General features: G+C 44.6%; 1 protein-coding gene across 1 annotated transcript; it reads right to left on the bottom strand.

The window, feature by feature from the left end:
• Nucleotides 1-1,212: 1,212 nt before the first annotated feature.
• Nucleotides 1,213-17,329, bottom strand: LOC118374541 (IgGFc-binding protein-like). Its single transcript, XM_052489917.1, has 24 exons — nucleotides 17,293-17,329; nucleotides 16,897-16,951; nucleotides 15,180-16,406; nucleotides 14,658-14,998; nucleotides 13,966-14,539; nucleotides 13,269-13,873; nucleotides 12,533-13,103; nucleotides 11,780-12,378; nucleotides 11,145-11,688; nucleotides 10,787-10,983; nucleotides 10,249-10,387; nucleotides 9,775-10,100; nucleotides 9,083-9,656; nucleotides 8,175-8,779; nucleotides 7,442-8,012; nucleotides 6,689-7,287; nucleotides 6,054-6,597; nucleotides 5,725-5,921; nucleotides 5,337-5,475; nucleotides 4,861-5,189; nucleotides 4,165-4,738; nucleotides 3,441-4,042; nucleotides 2,766-3,327; nucleotides 1,213-2,577 (listed from the first exon to the last, which is right to left on the bottom strand). Exons 2-24 carry the CDS (start codon nucleotides 16,940-16,942, stop codon nucleotides 2,153-2,155), a joined length of 10,890 nt encoding a protein of 3,629 aa, XP_052345877.1. The 5' UTR covers nucleotides 16,943-16,951; nucleotides 17,293-17,329; the 3' UTR covers nucleotides 1,213-2,152.
• Between the last annotated feature and the right edge of the window lie 1,250 nt (nucleotides 17,330-18,579).

Raw genomic sequence — 18,579 nt, 5'->3', positions numbered from 1 at the left:
AGGGGCGTGATTACTTGTATTTGACTCAAATCTGAAGAAGAATCTGCCACTGTCATCTTCAGTCACATTGTTGAGTTTCGGTGTGCAGTTATTGTCTTGGTCATAAAACTCTGTTCTTCCACTGTATCTTGATTTATTAGTCAGTCCACATGTGTTAAACACTCCATCTCCTTGCTGTGAGCCGTCTAGTTTTGTATCGCCTCTCGGAGTGAACCATATCTTTCCTCTAACTATCTGGGTAGCTGGGTAGCTGTATATACAGTCAAATACCACTGATGAGCCTTTTGATGCACATATATCGGTAATCGTGTCCCTGTCACGGTACCAGACAGACCAGGTCTGTGCCAGTGTGCCTGAAAACAGCGATTGAAAACATCATTGTCCTTGTGATGAGAAAACCCTAACCCTAACATGTATAATTAACTGAAACAAAGATAAAACGTACCTGGCAGGGAGAGTAGAGTTAACAGAGATAACTGTAGAATGTATTAACAGTGCATAGTGGCTTTAGCCCTGTAGGAAAGAGAGTTGTATTCCGGAAAATATATAATCAATACAATCTTTGATCCAAGAACGTAGTACCAACAGCTGTGTGTTATCTGACCAGCAGTGGCAGGGCAAATTCTTCTTATTGAAGACTGGGTTGTTGTGGAGAAGTACTGATGTCATCATAAAACATCTATTTCGCTGAAATTACTGTCAAACGTATGCTGTTTGGAGAGAAAGAAATTCCAATAGTCACAACAATACCATAACCAAACCACCAAACTGATTTGTGTTATTTTGCAATAACACCCACTCGGCAAAAACTGGTTGAATCAACGTTGTTTCCGAAGTAATTTCAACCCCCAAAAATCTATATTATGACATAGAATTAATGTGAAAAACTGATTGGATTTGCAAAAAAGTCATCAATATAAGGTCATTGTCTTTTTTTCACCAAACTTTTAACCGAAAATCTAATGACATGGTGACACGTGTTGCTGATTTCACTCAATACCTCACAAGTAATAATTCAAAACTAGACATTGAACTGACATCTGTGCCCAGTGGGCAGAGGCAGTATATAATATGGCATGGCATATACAAGATTAATATACTCAACCGTTTTGTTTGAATGAATTGAGAGGTTTTGAGTTATCTGATTAAACCAAAACTGTAGTAATTCCACCATTACTACTAAATGCTGGATAAACAGATGACACGGACTCATTTTGCTGCTATATGTTTATTACTAGGCTTTTGAAAGTTGTGAAGGTGATAAAATAATGTTGAAAGATAATGATGAAATAATTCACTCTGAAACCTTATAATTGTATGAAATTGATTAGAATCATAAAATGATAATCTGATGATATGTGTAGTTTTAGTCAGAATGAGGGTAAAACAATATATCTGTATAGTATCTTAAACACAGACTGTCTGAGCAAGGCGTAGCTTAGGATTTGAACTTGTATGTGTGTGCCGAAGAAGAAAAAACTGTGATAAACTGTGTTTGGGCCGAGCTGGCTAGGCTTCTGAGGAACCTATGAGGGCACAGGGAGTACTTCTCAAGGTTTCCCTAATCTCGGGGGGATGGAACTGTTGGCTGGGCAGTGATACAGTGGTAGGAACTATAGAGATGGATAAAACTCACTTACTGTTTGTGTGGAAGTATGTGCGTAGGATACCTACTGTTTGTGTGGAAGTATTTGCGCAGCTATAAAGTGGATGTCTTTGTATAATGGATTTAAGAATATTCTCTGAATAAACTGTACTATCTTTTTGCCTAAACTGAGCCTTTGACTAATTATTATTATTATTACAGATCTCAGGGATTGGTCAGAGCTATTGATTGTCAGTTATTATCATTTGGATTGAAAATTATCTTGACTAAAGGATAGACAGAGATACATGCATACAGAGATAATCTGATCACAATTATGGGATTATATTTGGATTATAACAAATACAGAGTTAAATAACAATTCCATGCATGAGTACTCATAATCCCTCACAACATTATATAGTTCAGAATATGTTATCACATACAGAAGGTCATTTGAAGGTAATTGTACTATTTTATGTTGAAATGCCTACAACCTGGACATGAAAGGGAAGTTTTTAAAGAATATTTTAGATCCATGAGATCTTATTTGAAAATGAAAATGTTCTAGCCTCCAAACTTGATATGTACAGGTTTTCCATATTTTTTAAGGAGTTTTTCAATCCATGACTGGTTGTTTGAATCTTTGCTGCTGATAATGTAACAGCCCCTGACCCCCTTCACCACCGCACACGTGGTCTTCGGACCGCAGGGCGCCACCTCACAGGCCATCTCGCCGGAGTTACAGCTGCAGCGGTGGTGGCAGTTCTCCTTATAGAAGACCTCGCCGGACACAAAGTAGCGACCCTTGTGGTGACAGCCACAGTTCTTCATGTGGACACACTTGTCATCGCTCAGCAGGAAACCAGGTTTGCATTGACAGCCCTCCCCTGGAGGAGTGGTGCATCTTGGGGCGGAGGACATGGAATAGCATGTGGCCGGGCACCCGGAGGCCGAGAGGCTGTAGACACTGTTCTCTGGACAGGGGAGGTCTGAAAACACACAGGGAGAAAGAACGGTCTGTGGAATCAGTTACAATTTTACAGTTTCAGGATTTCATTTAAAATGTAGGGTTTCGAATTTTCAGTCTAATTTTACTGTCAGATTCCTGTTTAAAGAATTTATGAATTGCGACTCATTATAAACCTGAAGATTAGTGATACAAAATCAGAGAACTTACGGCAGAAGTCTTTACTCCTCCAGACCTCAATTTTCCCTCCCTTCTCCTGACACTCTTCCACATAGTTGGTGATGATGTCACAGGCTGCCGTCAGTAGGCCATTGTTGAGGATCATGTCATAGATGCAGTCTTCTTTGTACTCATCAGAGTCCACTCTACCAATGCAGTCTCTGAGGGGACCACTCTTATCCACAATGACATCACAGGCGCTGACATATTTGGGCTTTATAAGGGGGATGTCTACAACGGCACAATCTTTGCACTCGTGGGAGCAGCCCGGTACGTCAGCTACCCAGTAACTGTTTCCAAACTCCTTGGGACTCATGGGCTTTTTCCCGTTGGGCAGAAGCAGGTCGTCATCAGGGTCGTCATTGAGGTTGCCACAGAGACCACAGATGGCATTGTGGTAGGTGCTCGGGACCTTCACCCTCACCTCGCTGGACCAGTCGAAGGAGACCTTGAGACCGAAATGAGTCTCCAGTACAGCAAAACGTCTGTTTCTGTAGATCTGAACCTCAGTGTTGTTGGAGTAGTATGGCAGAGATGTCAGGACATCGTTCACCTAAATACAGTCCAGTAAAAATAGAGAGTGGAATGGATACTATTCCGTAAGACTGTTTTTTCCCCCTTCAAAACAGGATATTATACAAAATAGATAGGACCTTTATTACTCACCAGGACTTTGCCGTGATAATCACCTGTGACGGTGTAACTACTTCCCAACACAATGACAGTCACCACCTTGGCGTAGGAGACTCTGGTGCTGCCCCTGTTGTTGTTCTCCAGAGTCACCTCAAAGCTCTCCAGATCAGGATCTTTGGAGCAGACCCCCGCCAGCTTGTAAATACAGTTTCCCTGGAAGTCGAAGCGCTTCCCATCAAAGGTGCGGAAGTGGGGGTCCCCCTGTGCTGAGCAGGTCTTGAAGCTGAAAGGGTAGCAGTCCTGAACCCCGTTGACCACTTCACAGTGCTCACTAGCCTTGCACTTCCTAGGCATACACACCAACTTCTGTGTGGCTCCGTCGCACACACACTTACTCTGACATGTGTTGCCCTCCCAGAAGGTTTCTTCAGGCAGGTAGTAATGGTCATTGTGTGTACAGCCACACCCTGTCTCCTTGATGACACAGTGTTCACCACTGAGCACGTAACCCATGTCGCACTGGCAACCTTCAACACAGACTTTGGAACAGATCTCGGGGACATTGGGAATGGCACAGGTAGCAGGGCAGGCAGTGCCACATAGCTCATAGTGGCTGTGGTATGGGCAAACCAGGGCTGTTTGAGTTGAGAAAAAACAAACATCAAATGTAGTCCTAATACATTCTGCAAATTCATTTTACACATTTCAGAATGTCTGAGTTCATAAATGTGATCTTTTGTTTTTGCTGAGAACTTACGGCAGTTGGAGGCCTTTCTCCACAGTGGTGAGACAACAGCCCCAGCCTGCTGACATTTGGCCACGTAGTTAGCCAAGGTCTCACACAACACTTCCTGTCGACCCTCATTCAGACACACATCATAGAGGCAGTCTGAGGCAAACTCCTTCACTGGCACTTTCTTATGACACTGGTGAAATGGGCCCCCTCCGTCTGTCATCAAACCACAGTACTTTGGTCCAGTATAAAGTGCCCGGTCTGGTTCTGAGCACGTGGGGCAGTTGCCATTACAGACATGCCGGCAGAATGGATCATCGTCAGCAACACTCCAGGATGCCACCCACGCCGTGGTATTTGCCGAAAGCACACCTGTGGGAGTGGTGAAGTCGTCTGTTTTGTTACCATTGTAGTTGCCACAAATGCCACCGAGGTTGTCGTAGTAACTGCTGCTGATGGTCACCATGAAGAAGGCTGTCCAGTCAAAAGTGATCTTCAGGCCAACATCTGTCTGGATGGTCCCTTGGATACCAGACTCTGTGATTCTGATGTTGCCAGACTCCAAACTCACAGGGAGGTCAGACCTAATGCCATCAATCTGTGACAAGAGAGAGAGAAGAGGAATTAAAGAGGACTTAAAGCGGATGGAGAGCATAGAGGATTCTTACACTCAACTTCAACGTGGAAAATCTGTATCAAGTATAACTGGAAGCCACCCACCTCCACTGTCCCTCTTTGGCCACTGAGAATGGTGATCCTGTGACCACTCAGGTCTATGTCGGCTGACTTGAGGAAGGAGCCTTTGGAGTTGACGCGCGGCTCGTTCTTAGTCTGGATGCTGAACTGAGGCAGGGAGGGATCTTTGCCCGTCGTATTCACCAGAATGTAGGAGCAGGTACCCATGAAGGAGAAGGGCTGGCCATCGAACGTGCTGTAGTGAGGGTCACCGAACAACCAGCAGTAGGCCTTGGACTGGGCCACACATATCGCCTTATTGTTCATCACCACACAGTTCTCTTTCTCACGGCACTCAGTGTCCTCACAGGGGTCTGACAAAATGTGCATTAGAGATGCTGACATATCTTGCTCATAGTAATATCAAAATAGAACATCAATAAAGTCCATAATTCTACGTGCAAATGTACTAACACAAAGCCATATCTGTTTGGTTTCATTATTATTAATGTATTTTTTACCTGTGCTGTAGCAGTCCACGACTCCATTCTTCATCCCACATTTCTGACCCTCTTTGCACTGTGAGTTCGTGCAGGTGAACACTCCTGCGGCACAGCTGCAGGTCTCAGAACAGTTTCCCAGGATCACAGACTGGCCAGACTGAAAACCAGCAAAACATGTCAATGATATCATTGAGTGTTTATACTATGGTGGTAACCATAGGATGATTGTAAACAATACATATATTTACCAAGGATAGTGATTGATTATATTATTTCCACTTTATATTTGCATTTAGCGTAGAACAGATATAGGCCTATATTTGTAATAATCACTTTAGGATAACATAGATTTGTTAATATATAATATGGCAGTTTATTTGTCGATACACAATAAACCAGTGATCACCTTGTAATAGTGTCCATCAACCACACAGCCACAGTTCTCCAGTAGGACACACTTGCCACCATCAAACACAAAGCCGTCGTCACACTGGCAGCCCTCCTGGCATAGTGGACATTTTGGAGACTCGCTGAGAGAGTAACAGGTAGAAGAACAGGTGTCGGCACACAACTCATAGTGACTGTTAGCTGGACACGTCAGAGCTGGAGGACAGATGGAAATGGGAGGAGATGCAGGTCAATTGTTTTTCAGCAGAGCATTAGGTCAGAAAAATATTGCACACTAAGATAAACCAGGATAAGGTCAATTAACTTCAAATATCAAAATTCACTCACGACAAAACTGGTCAGATCTCCAGCTGCTGACAAGGCCACCGGATACCTGACAGAAAGTCACATATGTCTGTAAGTGGCGGCACAGGGCATCCCCACCCTCTCCCTCCTTCATGCACTCCTCAAAGTGCTCTTGTGGTGGCACAACAGCATGGCATTGGGCAAATGGACCCTTGGGTGACTTTATGATGCTACAAGCCGGTGGGGGTCCACTGGTGGGAGGACACTTCAAGCCACCGTCACATCCTGTCTGACATTTGACCCCTTCCTGAACCACCAACCACCCCGCTGCAAACTTCTCCACAGACGGCTCCTGCAACCCATTGGGCAGCAGGAAGTCATCCTCCTTCTTGTCATTATAGTTGCCACAGAGACCACCGGTAACACCTTTGTAAGTGGATGGAAGCTGTATGATGGCGCCAGCAACGGTGTCGTAGGTCACCATCAAGCCAAAGTCTGTTACCACGACGATGTTAATGCCGTTCTGGTAGGCCCTGACCTTTCCATCTCCGAGTGACAGTGGGAGATTTGCTGCAACTTCATCCACCTGTGAAAGGAGAAAAGATTGAAAACATCAGTTTTTCTAATGAAGTGTTGCTTTTTAATACTGAAATTAGTAGATCAAGACAGAAAACTACCATTATTTCCCATATAACTCTGGGAGACATAGATATCTTGTATTTGTAGGCCTGTATGTCAACCCTCCTGGTGACCATCGCATCATCCATCTTGGTCAACTGCTGCACTGATACAACAAATGGAGCCATCGATCCGTCTTTCTCCACAACCTCTGACATTTTGTACACACAGTCCCCGTGTAGGTTGAAGCAGCTGCCATCGAATGAGTGGAATCTCCTGGCCCCGCTCACATGGCAGGTGCCTGTGCTCATGGGAACACAGGCCTGCACCCCGTCCTGGACCTGGCACTTCTCACTGGGACCGCAGGCAAACTTTACATTACACTCCACGTCTCCATCCTTGTTACACACACAGCGCTCTTTGCACTGGCCGTTAGGGAAGAACACCTGGCCCATCTGGTAGTACTGGCCTTGGTGAACGCAGCCACATTCAGCCAGCAGCACACACTCGCTGTCGCTCAGTATGAACCCTTCGTCACAGACACATCCCTCAGTGCACAGGGAGTTCCCACAGCTCTCAGGCTCATCGAGGCCGCTGCAGGTCTGGGGGCAGCCTGAGGCACACACCTCATAGTGGCTGTTGGTCTTACAGGAAGACGCTACAACACATTAGGTCAAACATGATAGCATTTAATGTTGGAACCATAAGCTGTTAGCTAGACAAATCACTTCTGACTTATCGTAATGATCAAAATTGTTACAGTAGTTGTTTTGAAATATACATCTGATGAGGTGTGTCTGTGCACTACTTACGACAGAAGCTGTCCGACCTCCACTGTTCCACCTTGGCAGGGGCATCCTGGCAGGCGGTGGTGTAGGTGCTGATGGCATTACAGAGGGCAGAGGCATGGCCACGGTACATACACATATCAAACACACAGTCCTCATAGTACTCTCTGGGGTCCACCTTGGCGTGGCAGTACTTGAACGGACCGTTTTTGTCTGTGATCCTGCCACAATATTTCCCTGTTTGGTAATCTAGCATCAGGCTGTGGTCACAGGTGGGGCACTTCTTGCCGTCACAGTCGCTGGAGCAGCCAGGGTCGTTCCCCACTTTCCAGCTGTCCCCGAATACTGTTGGGGTGTTAGCAGGGCTCCTGTCTGGTTTGAGGAGATTGTCGTTCCGTTGGCCATTCCAGTTTCCGCAGAGCCCTCCGACGAGGTCTGAGTAGGAGCTGGGGAGGGTTAGGGAGACGTGGCTGTTCCAGTTGAACTTCAGTGTCAGGCCAAATTTGGTCTTCACCACCCCGAAATACCCACTGCGGAAGATGGACAGTTGGCCGTCTTCTACATCAAATGGCAAGTTCACATACTGGTTGTTGACCTGGGAAGAGAGAACGAAACTTGAATGGAACATGAAGGATGATAATGTCCTGATATTTCTTCTTACATTAAGTAGTATAATCATAAAAGCTAATTGACAAAATAGACCCAGAAGGCAATTATGTCATTCATTAGGAATGGATAACATTTTAAGGTAGCTTACCAATACTTTGCCAGGGTTGTCCCTACTCATGATGATGATGTTTCTGAAGACAGTTATGGTGACTGTCTTTGTGTAAGACACTGCCGTGTTCCTCCCCCTATTCTGATTCTTTACAAGCACCTCAAAAGGTGCCAGAGATCTGTCGTCTTTGCTGACCAATTTGGAGAGAACGTAAGTACAAGTTCCCTGGAAGTTGAACCTCTTGCCATCAAACGTGCGGTAGTGGGGGTCGCCTGAACCTTGGCAGGTGGCATAAGATGTTGGGTAACAATCTCTCTTACCACTCTGCAGGCCACACACCTCTGATTTCTTGCATGCTGTTGCTTTGCATTCAACCTTGGCTGTTCCTGGATTGCATTCACACTGCTTTGTGCATTTGTCATCTTCCCAGAACTTCATTCCAGACGGGTAGTATCGACCGTCATAAGAGCAGCCACAGCTCTCCTTGGAGATGCATTTGTCTCCACTGAGGACAAAGCCCTTGTTGCATTGACAGGTCTCCACACAGGGTTCCTTGCACTTTGCTTCGGCATCTAGATCTGAACAAGATGCAGGGCAAGCTGTGCCACACGCCTCATAATAGCTGTTTGAGGGACATTCCAGTGCTGCAAATGTGAAATTAGAAAATATATGTAAATAATAGTGAAAAGTGCAATCTAAAAATTGCACTTTTGGTCCTTCTGTAGCTCAGTTGGTAGAGCATGGCGCTTGTAACGCCAGGGTAGTGGGTTCGATTCCCGGGACCACCCATACGTAGAATGTATGCACACATTGTAGAATGTATGCACACGACTGTAAGTCGCTTTGGATAAAAGCGTCTGCTAAATGGCATATATTATTATTATTATTATTATTATTATTATTATATTAAAAATCTTTATGAAATGTCTGGAAAGAAAGAAACTCACGGCATGCAGTGATTGTCCTCCACTCAGGGCTAATTTTGACCCCCTCGGCCAAACAGGCATCATTGTAGCTTTTCAAGTTCTCACAGAGGAACTGGTAGATGCCTTCATTGATGCAGACGTCATAGACACAGTTGTCCATGAACACGCCTGGGTCCAGGACCTTGTGGCAGCTTGCGAATGGGCCATCTTTTTTGGCCAAGAGACCACATAACTTCTCTCCCTTGTATTTCTGTTGGAGAGCTGGAGTGCAGATAGGACATTCCCCTTGGCAGTCATCATGACAGAACAAGTCGCCATCTTCAGTTCTCCAGCTCTGGGCAAACTTCACCACTGTGGGTTCCTTGTTACCTTTGGGGTTAGTGAACTCATCATTGTTATCCCCGTTGTAGTTCCCACAGAGCCCACCCAGGGTGCGGAAGTAGCTGCTGGGGACAGTGATGTAGAACTTCATGTTCCAGTCGTACATAACCTTCAGGCCAAAGTTTGTCTTCAGAACAGCATAGCTGCCACTATACACCACCGTTAGGTTTCCTCCGGCCAGGGTCACAGGCAGGTAGACAGTCTCACCATTCACCTAAGAAAAGATCAATAAGCATATGGAAAAACCACTCAGTTCATCTCCTGGATTGACCAAATTTACCATGGAACCGACCCCAACTCTGATCATTTCCCTATGGTCTCTTGTTACTCACCTCAACCTTCCCTTTATGCGTGCTGATCACAACAGTCAGCCCATAGACCGTGACTGAGACTTTCCTCACGAAAGACACCCTCTTGTTCCCTCTGTGGTTGTTCTTGGTCAGGACAGTGAACGGGATGAGACCAGGTTCAGATTTAACAACCGTGGCCATGACGTAAGAGCAGGTGCCCTGGAAGTCAAACCGCTCCCCATCAAAGGTGAGGTAGTGGGGGTCCCCCACAGCCCTGCAGGTGGCCTTGGACTGGGCCACACATATCGCCTTATTGTTCATCACCACACAGTTTTCTTTCTCACGGCACTCAGTGTCCTCACAGGGGTCTGACAAAATGTGCATTAGAGATGCTGACATATCTTGCTCATAGTAATATCAAAATAGAACATCAATAAAGTCCATAATTCTACGTCCAAATGTACTAACACAAAGCCATATCTGTTTGGTTTCATTATTATTAATGTATTTTTTTACCTGTGCTGTAGCAGTCCACGACTCCATTCTTCATCCCACATTTCTGACCCTCTTTGCACTGTGAGTTCTTGCAGGTGAACACTCCTGCGGCACAGCTGCAGGTCTCAGAACAGTTTCCCAGGATCACAGACTGGCCAGACTGAAAACCAGCAAAACATGTCAATGATATCATTGAGTGTTTATACTATGGTGGTAACCATAGGATGATTGTAAACAATACATGTATTTACCAAGGATAGTGATTGATTATATTATTTCCACTTTATATTTGCATTTAGCGTAGAACAGATATAGGCCTATATTTGCCATTTAGCAGACGCTTTTATCCAAAGCGACTTACAGTCATGTGTGCATACATTCTACGTATGGGTGGTCCCGGGGATAACCCACTACCCTGGCGTTACAAGCGCCATGCTTAAACTGAGCTATAACCAATATTGTACCACCTATATTTGTAATAATCACTTTAGGATAACATAGATTTGTTAATATATGATATGGCAGTTTATTTGTCGATACACAATAAACCAGTGATCACCTTGTAATAGTGTCCATCAACCACACAGCCACAGTTCTCCAGTAGGACACACTTGCCACCATCAAACACAAAGCCGTCGTCACACTGGCAGCCCTCCTGGCATAGTGGACATTTTGGAGACTCGCTGAGAGAGTAACAGGTAGAAGAACAGGTGTCGGCACACAACTCATAGTGACTGTTAGCTGGACACGTCAGAGCTGGAGGACAGATGGAAATGGGAGGAGATGCATGTTATCAAAAAACTTAAATCAGCTTCAGCTTCAATTGTTTTTCAGCAGAGCATTAGGTCAGAAAAATATTGCACACTAAGATAAACCAGGATACGGTCAATTAACTTCAAATATCAAAATTCACTCACGACAAAACTGGTCAGATCTCCAGCTGCTGACAAGGCCACCGGATACCTGACAGAAAGTCACATATGTCTGTAAGTGGCGGCACAGGGCATCCCCACCCTCTCCCTCCTTCATGCACTCCTCAAAGTGCTCTTGTGGTGGCACAACAGCATGGCATTGGGCAAATGGACCCTTGGGTGACTTTATGATGCTACAAGCCGGCGGGGGTCCACTGGTGGGAGGACACTTCAAGCCACCGTCACATCCTGTCTGACATTTGACCCCTTCCTGAACCACCAACCACCCCGCTGCAAACTTCTCCACAGACGGCTCCTGCAACCCACTGGGCAGCAGGAAGTCATCCTCCTTCTTGTCATTATAGTTGCCACAGAGACCACCGGTAACACCTTTGTAAGTGGATGGAAGCTGTATGATGGCGCCAGCAACGGTGTCGTAGGTCACCATCAAGCCAAAGTCTGTTACCACGACGATGTTAATGCCGTTCTGGTAGGCCCTGACCTTTCCATCTCCGAGTGACAGTGGGAGATTTGCTGCAACTTCATCCACCTGTGAAAGGAGAAAAGATTGAAAACATCAGTTTTTCTAATGAAGTGTTGCTTTTTAATACTGAAATTAGTAGATCAAGACAGAAAACTACCATTATTTCCCATATAACTCTGGGAGACATAGATATCTTGTATTTGTAGGCCTGTATGTCAACCCTCCTGGTGACCATTGCATCATCCATCTTGGTCAACTGCTGCACTGATACAACAAATGGAGCCATCGATCCGTCTTTCTCCACAACCTCTGACATTTTGTACACACAGTCCCCGTGTAGGTTGAAGCAGCTGCCATCGAACGAGTGGAATCTCCTGGCCCCGCTCACATGGCAGGTGCCTGTGCTCATGGGAACACAGGCCTGCACCCCGTCCTGGACCTGGCACTTCTCACTGGGACCGCAGGCAAACTTTACATTACACTCCACGTCTCCATCCTTGTTACACACACAGCGCTCTTTGCACTGGCCGTTAGGGAAGAACACCTGGCCCATCTGGTAGTACTGGCCTTGGTGAACGCAGCCACATTCAGCCAGCAGCACACACTCGCTGTCGCTCAGTATGAACCCTTCGTCACAGACACACCCCTCAGTGCACAGGGAGTTCCCACAGCTCTCAGGCTCATCGAGGCCGCTGCAGGTCTGGGGGCAGCCTGAGGCACACACCTCATAGTGGCTGTTGGTCTTACAGGAAGACGCTACAACACATTAGGTCAAACATGATAGCATTTAATGTTGGAACCATAAGCTGTTAGCTAGACAAATCACTTCTGACTTATCGTAATGATCAAAATTGTTACAGTAGTTGTTTTGAAATATACATCTGATGAGGTGTGTCTGTGCACTACTTACGACAGAAGCTGTCCGACCTCCACTGTTCCACCTTGGCAGGGGCATCCTGGCAGGCGGTGGTGTAGGTGCTGAGGGCATTACAGAGGGCAGAGGCATGGCCACGGTACATACACATATCAAACACACAGTCCTCATAGTACTCTCTGGGGTCCACCTTGGCGTGGCAGTACTTGAACGGACCGTTTTTGTCTGTGATCCTGCCACAATATTTCCCTGTTTGGTAATCTAGCATCAGGCTGTGGTCACAGGTGGGGCACTTCTTGCCGTCACAGTCGCTGGAGCAGCCAGGGTCGTTCCCCACTTTCCAGCTGTCCCCGAATACTGTTGGGGTGTTAGCAGGGCTCCTGTCTGGTTTGAGGAGATTGTCGTTCCGTTGGCCATTCCAGTTTCCGCAGAGCCCTCCGACGAGGTCTGAGTAGGAGCTGGGGAGGGTTAGGGAGACGTGGCTGTTCCAGTTGAACTTCAGTGTCAGGCCAAATTTGGTCTTCACCACCCCGAAATACCCACTGCGGAAGATGGACAGTTGGCCGTCTTCTACATCAAATGGCAAGTTCACATACTGGTTGTTGACCTGGGAAGAGAGAACGAAACTTGAATGGAACATGAAGGATGATAATGTCCTGATATTTCTTCTTACATTAAGTAGTTATATAATCATAAAAGCTAATTGACAAAATAGACCCAGAAGGCAATTATGTCATTCATTAGGAATGGATAACATTTTAAGGTAGCTTACCAATACTTTGCCAGGGTTGTCCCTACTCATGATGATGATGTTTCTGAAGACAGTGATGGTGACTGTCTTTGTGTAAGACACTGCCGTGTTCCTCCCCCTATTCTGATTCTTTACAAGCACCTCAAAAGATGCCAGAGATCTGTCGTCTTTGCTGACCAATTTGGAGAGAACGTAAGTACACGTTCCCTGGAAGTTGAACCTCTTGCCATCAAACGTGCGGTAGTGGGGGTCGCCTGAACCTTGGCAGGTGGCATAAGATGTTGGGTAACAATCTCTCTTACCACTCTGCAGGCCACACACCTCTGATTTCTTGCATGCTGTTGCTTTGCATTCAACCTTGGCTGTTGCTGGATTGCATTCACACTGCTTTGTGCATTTGTCATCTTCCCAGAACTTCATTCCAGACAGGTAGTATCGTCCTTCATAAGAGCAGCCACAGCTCCCCTTGGAGATGCATTTGTCTCCACTGAGGACAAAGCCCTTGTTGCATTGACAGGTCTCCACACAGGGTTCCTTGCACTTTGCTTCGGCATCTAGATCTGAACAAGATGCAGGGCAAGCTGTGCCACACGCCTCATAATAGCTGTTTGAGGGACATTCCAGTGCTGCAAATGTGAAATTAGAAAATATATGTAAATAATAGTGAAAAGTGCAATCTAAAAATCTTTATGAAATGTCTGGAAAGAAAGAAACTCACGGCATGCAGTGATTGTCCTCCACTCAGGGCTAATTTTGACCCCCTCGGCCAAACAGGCATCATTGTAGCTTTTCAAGTTTTCACAGAGGAACTGGTAGATGCCTTCATTGATGCAGACGTCATAGACACAGTTGTCCATGAACACGCCTGGGTCCAGGACCTTGTGGCAGCTTGCGAATGGGCCATCTTTTTTGGCCAAGAGACCACATAACTTCTCTCCCTTGTATTTCTGTTGGAGAGCTGGAGTGCAGATAGGACATTCCCCTTGGCAGTCATCATGACAGAACAAGTCGCCATCTTCAGTTCTCCAGCTCTGGGCAAACTTCACCACTGTGGGTTCCTTGTTACCTTTGGGGTTAGTGAACTCATCATTGTTATCCCCGTTGTAGTTCCCACAGAGCCCACCCAGGGTGCGGAAGTAGCTGCTGGGGACAGTGATGTAGAACTTCATGTTCCAGTCGTACATAACCTTCAGGCCAAAGTTTGTCTTCAGAACAGCATAGCTGCCACTATACACCACCGTTAGGTTTCCTCCGGCCAGGGTCACAGGCAGGTAGACAGTCTCACCATTCACCTAAGAAAAGATCAATAAGCATATGGAAAAACCACTCAGTTCATCTCCTGGATTGACCAAATTTACCATGGAACCGACCCCAACTCTGATCATTTCCCTATGGTCTCTTGTTACTCACCTCAACCTTCCCTTTATGCGTGCTGATCACAACAGTCAGCCCATAGACCGTGACTGAGACTTTCCTCACGAAAGACACCCTCTTGTTCCCTCTGTGGTTGTTCTTGGTCAGGACAGTGAACGGGATGAGACCAGGTTCAGATTTAACAACTGTGGCCATGACGTAAGAGCAGGTGCCCTGGAAGTCAAACCGCTCCCCATCAAAGGTGAGGTAGTGGGGGTCCCCCACAGCCCTGCATGTTGCTTTGGAGATGTGGACACAAACCCCCTTTGTACATTCTTCTTTTTCTCTGCATTTGACTTTCTCACAGGGGTCTGGTGGTAGAGTGGGTGGGGCAGTGCCTGAGGGAGTACAGAAGCAACGTTCAAGACTAATTCTAGTTTTCATGCAGTGCATTTGTTGTGTTGTTTTTTTTTGTGTTGCGTTGCATTGTGTTGTTTAATAGTTGTCCTATTTAATGAGGGAGGTGTTGAGGGGCAGTCAATAGGCCAGTTAAGTGGATGTGTCAATTAAATAGCGTACCTTTGGAACATACTCCTGTTGTGGCGTAGCCGTCTCTTGGCATGCCACCATAAACGTAAACAGCCATGAGGGAGTCGCCTTTGATGGAGAAATGCTGTTGCTGCTCTCCCAATGGAACATTTACCCACATGTACTTAGGGTCTGAGTTGAATGATGTCCATTGGAGAGATTTCACACATGTATTTTTCTCACAGACTTTAACGGTTTTGATCCCTTCCCTCTCGGAGACAATGACCAATGTGCTCTCGAATTTGCTCTGCGTGTCTACCGACCACTCGTTGGCCAGATCAGACGTTGGGAGGATGTTGGTGAGGAACGGATCGTAGGGCTTGTTGTTGCTGAAGTACATCACCATGACCTTCTTATCACTTTTGATGATCAGCGGATATTTGGGTTGGACAGAAACCACATACGCCTGCCCCTCTTTCAGCTCTTTAGCAGTGGATACCTTTCCCTCAAAGATCTTCACTAGAGTGTTGTCCTCTGAGGCCACAATGTTTACAAAGTCAGTTGAATTGGACATGTGCATGGAAGGAACCAGGTAATTGGTGGAGAGGCTCTGTACTGGTAGCAGTTGTTCGTAGACGTGATTGCAGCGGCCTCCATCTGCAACGCACTCGTGTCCCCCCAGGACCGCCACAGGGAACTTGGCTTTGACCCTGGTCCCAGTGAATGTGGTGTAGCTTTGGTAGAGATAGACCTGGTATGGGTCCATGGTAACAATCACCGCCTGTCTTTGCTTCCAGGAATCCACGCCACTGAGATTTATGTTGGAGACAGGGATGATCGTGATCTTGTTGGGCTCTTTGCCATTGACAATAGACATAAGCTTGTGCATGTTGCTTGGACCCTCATCGGGGGTGAAGACCACATAGTCAGTACCCAGCTGGTCAGTTGGGAAGACCACACTGCTGTCTCCGGTTGAGAACTTGTAGTTGAAGGCCACCACTGAGATGTCAGAGTTGGAGGTGACCTGCACTGTTTTGGTGGAAGCTCCTGGACCCCCAATTTCAGCGTTACCAGGTATGGCGATCCATTTGGTGTTCTGTTTATCTATTTTCACTGAGGTGGAGAAACCGATTGCATTGACCTGAATTTGAACAATGGCTGGATAATCCTGTGTGGTTATGGCCAGTTGAAGACTCTGATCATCATGGTAGCTCAGCAAATAGTTAGGCATAAAGGCAGTAATGAACTCCCGCCCCACTGGGCATGATCCACTGACCACTAAACATAAAGGAAGAAAGACAATGTTACAGATGAGCATCTGTATTCTTTTTGCAACCATTTGACTAATGTAATATCAGTTTAATATTGAATAGTTTACTATAGCTTAAATACAGGACAATTGTCTCGCTCCGACTGCTCTTGTTGAATTCACTGACTGTCAAGTGTCAATTTAGTAAGGCGCAAAATAATTAGTTTTTGCTTGAATGACATGATTGTATACAAATGTTTGTGTACATAACAGTACAGATGCTGTCGCTTCCCCCTGCATAGCTTTATAACCAGTATTACATGTCTATAATATAGTGTGCCCTGCAGAACAAACAACATAAATGTACTATCTAATTAGAGGAGGCAAGAAAGATTTCATTTGCCAAGCTACTGTATTTATGTTTCACCATAATGTTAGATATTAACAAATAATCAACTTGCTCAATTCTGGTAGTGATTACATGACATGTAATATTGAAAGGTAAACTGTGATTCTTACCTCTGAATAGGCTGACAGCCACACAAAGCAGGAAACTTGGCTCCATGTCTGGAACCTAAAATGCACAGTCAACAAATGACATGGGAAAAATGGAAAATGGATGTAAAAACTAAATTAGTTTTGTTTTAGATTATATTATAGAAAAGCTAATGACAGGAGAGAAAACAAATATAATTCATTTTAAATGCATTTACTTTCATTCATTTATATCCATCAAAAAATGACAAATATTTTGTAAATATAAATTAGTTTGCATTAATACATTGTACATGTATTTACAAAGATAAGAAATAGTTTATTTCAATTCACTTTCAGCTCTGTAATAATTTGGTCTTCAACTGATTCTATTCACCATTGTTTCTAATCCAAAAGACTGACTTGATGTTCGTACTTTACCTGTTGGTGGGACCGTGAAGGATATAACAGACAGGGAGGGATGAGAGGGTGTCTTATATTGTGAAGAGGATGGATAAAAAATAACACATCCTTGACAAAATATTGAATTACCGTTCTTATTAAGTCAACATAGCATATGCATGACTGTCATGCATATATTGACTGCGTGTCTGAAGTTTCCATCTAACCAAAATATTTACATTAGGCATACATACATCTACCTCATTCCCATACTGTAATTATTTATTTTGCTCCTTTTGCACCACAGTATCTCTATTTGCACATCCATCTTCTGCACATCTTCCATTCCAGTGTTTAATTGCCATATTGTAATGACTTCACCACCATGGTCTATTTATTGCCTTAACTCCCTTATTTGACCTGATTTTCACTCACTGTATATATACTGTGTTATTGACTGTATGTTCTGTTCATTCCATGTGTAACTCTGTGTTGTTGTATGTGTCGAACTGCTATGCTTTATATTGGCCAGGTTGCAGTTGCAAATACTAGCTTACCTGGTTAAATAAAGGTGAAATAAAAAAATACAAATTTAAACATTGTATTATTCCTCATAAACAATACTTTTAAAAGAAATTGGAAACAAACATCTGTTTCATAAAATGTTACCTCAATCTACATCAATATATATAAAATAAAACATATTCATGGATTCATTTATAATATAAAATAACAATGTACTTTCAAATTATTCAAATGATCATGTGCTTTTAATTTATTGTTTTAAGGCAATATTTAAACATGGATTAGAAGAAGTGCTCGTTACTTACATATGGATGTTTTAAGTGTATGTCAACAGAACATGGCTGAAGTGAATGTCAATAGGAGACGGGCGAGGAAAACTTACACAAATAAAACCAACCATGGAAACCATACCATTGTTATTGAAACAGGATATGAGAGACACATCTTTATTTACTGGCAGCTCGATCAAGAATAGGGTGACAGAGGTCTGAACAAGAATTGACTATAGAACCATGAGGATTTTGGGGGTGTGACGAGAGGGGTGAGGTGAGGAGTTCTTAAATACACATGATATAGTGAGTATCTGAAATGCATTACAGAGCTACTAACATTTATTAAACCCTAACTTTAAAATGTACTCTCTTTTTTTTCTTTTTTTTCACCTTTATTTAACCAGATATGCCAGTTGAGAACAAGTTCTCATTTACAACTGCGACCTGGCCAAGATAAAGTAAAGCAGTGCGACACAAACAACAACACAGAGTTACACATGGAATAAACAAACGTACAGTCAATAACACA

This window comes from Oncorhynchus keta, chromosome 31 (genome assembly GCF_023373465.1).
Source record: "Oncorhynchus keta strain PuntledgeMale-10-30-2019 chromosome 31, Oket_V2, whole genome shotgun sequence".
NCBI lineage: Eukaryota > Metazoa > Chordata > Actinopteri > Salmoniformes > Salmonidae > Oncorhynchus > Oncorhynchus keta.
This window is presented reverse-complemented; position numbering and strand designations above follow the sequence as displayed.

Bases quoted from the DNA above. Each gene is read 5' to 3' on its own strand.
- LOC118374541 (XM_052489917.1), bottom strand. From the start codon at position 16,942: ATGGAGCCAAGTTTCCTGCTTTGTGTGGCTGTCAGCCTATTCAGAG. The intron at 4,043-4,164 runs GTAAGTTCTCAG...CAACTCAAACAG, and splicing joins GAGAAAGGCCTCCAACTGCC to CCCTGGTTTGCCCATACCAC. The intron at 3,328-3,440 runs GTGAGTAATAAA...GACTGTATTTAG, and splicing joins ATTATCACGGCAAAGTCCTG to GTGAACGATGTCCTGACATC.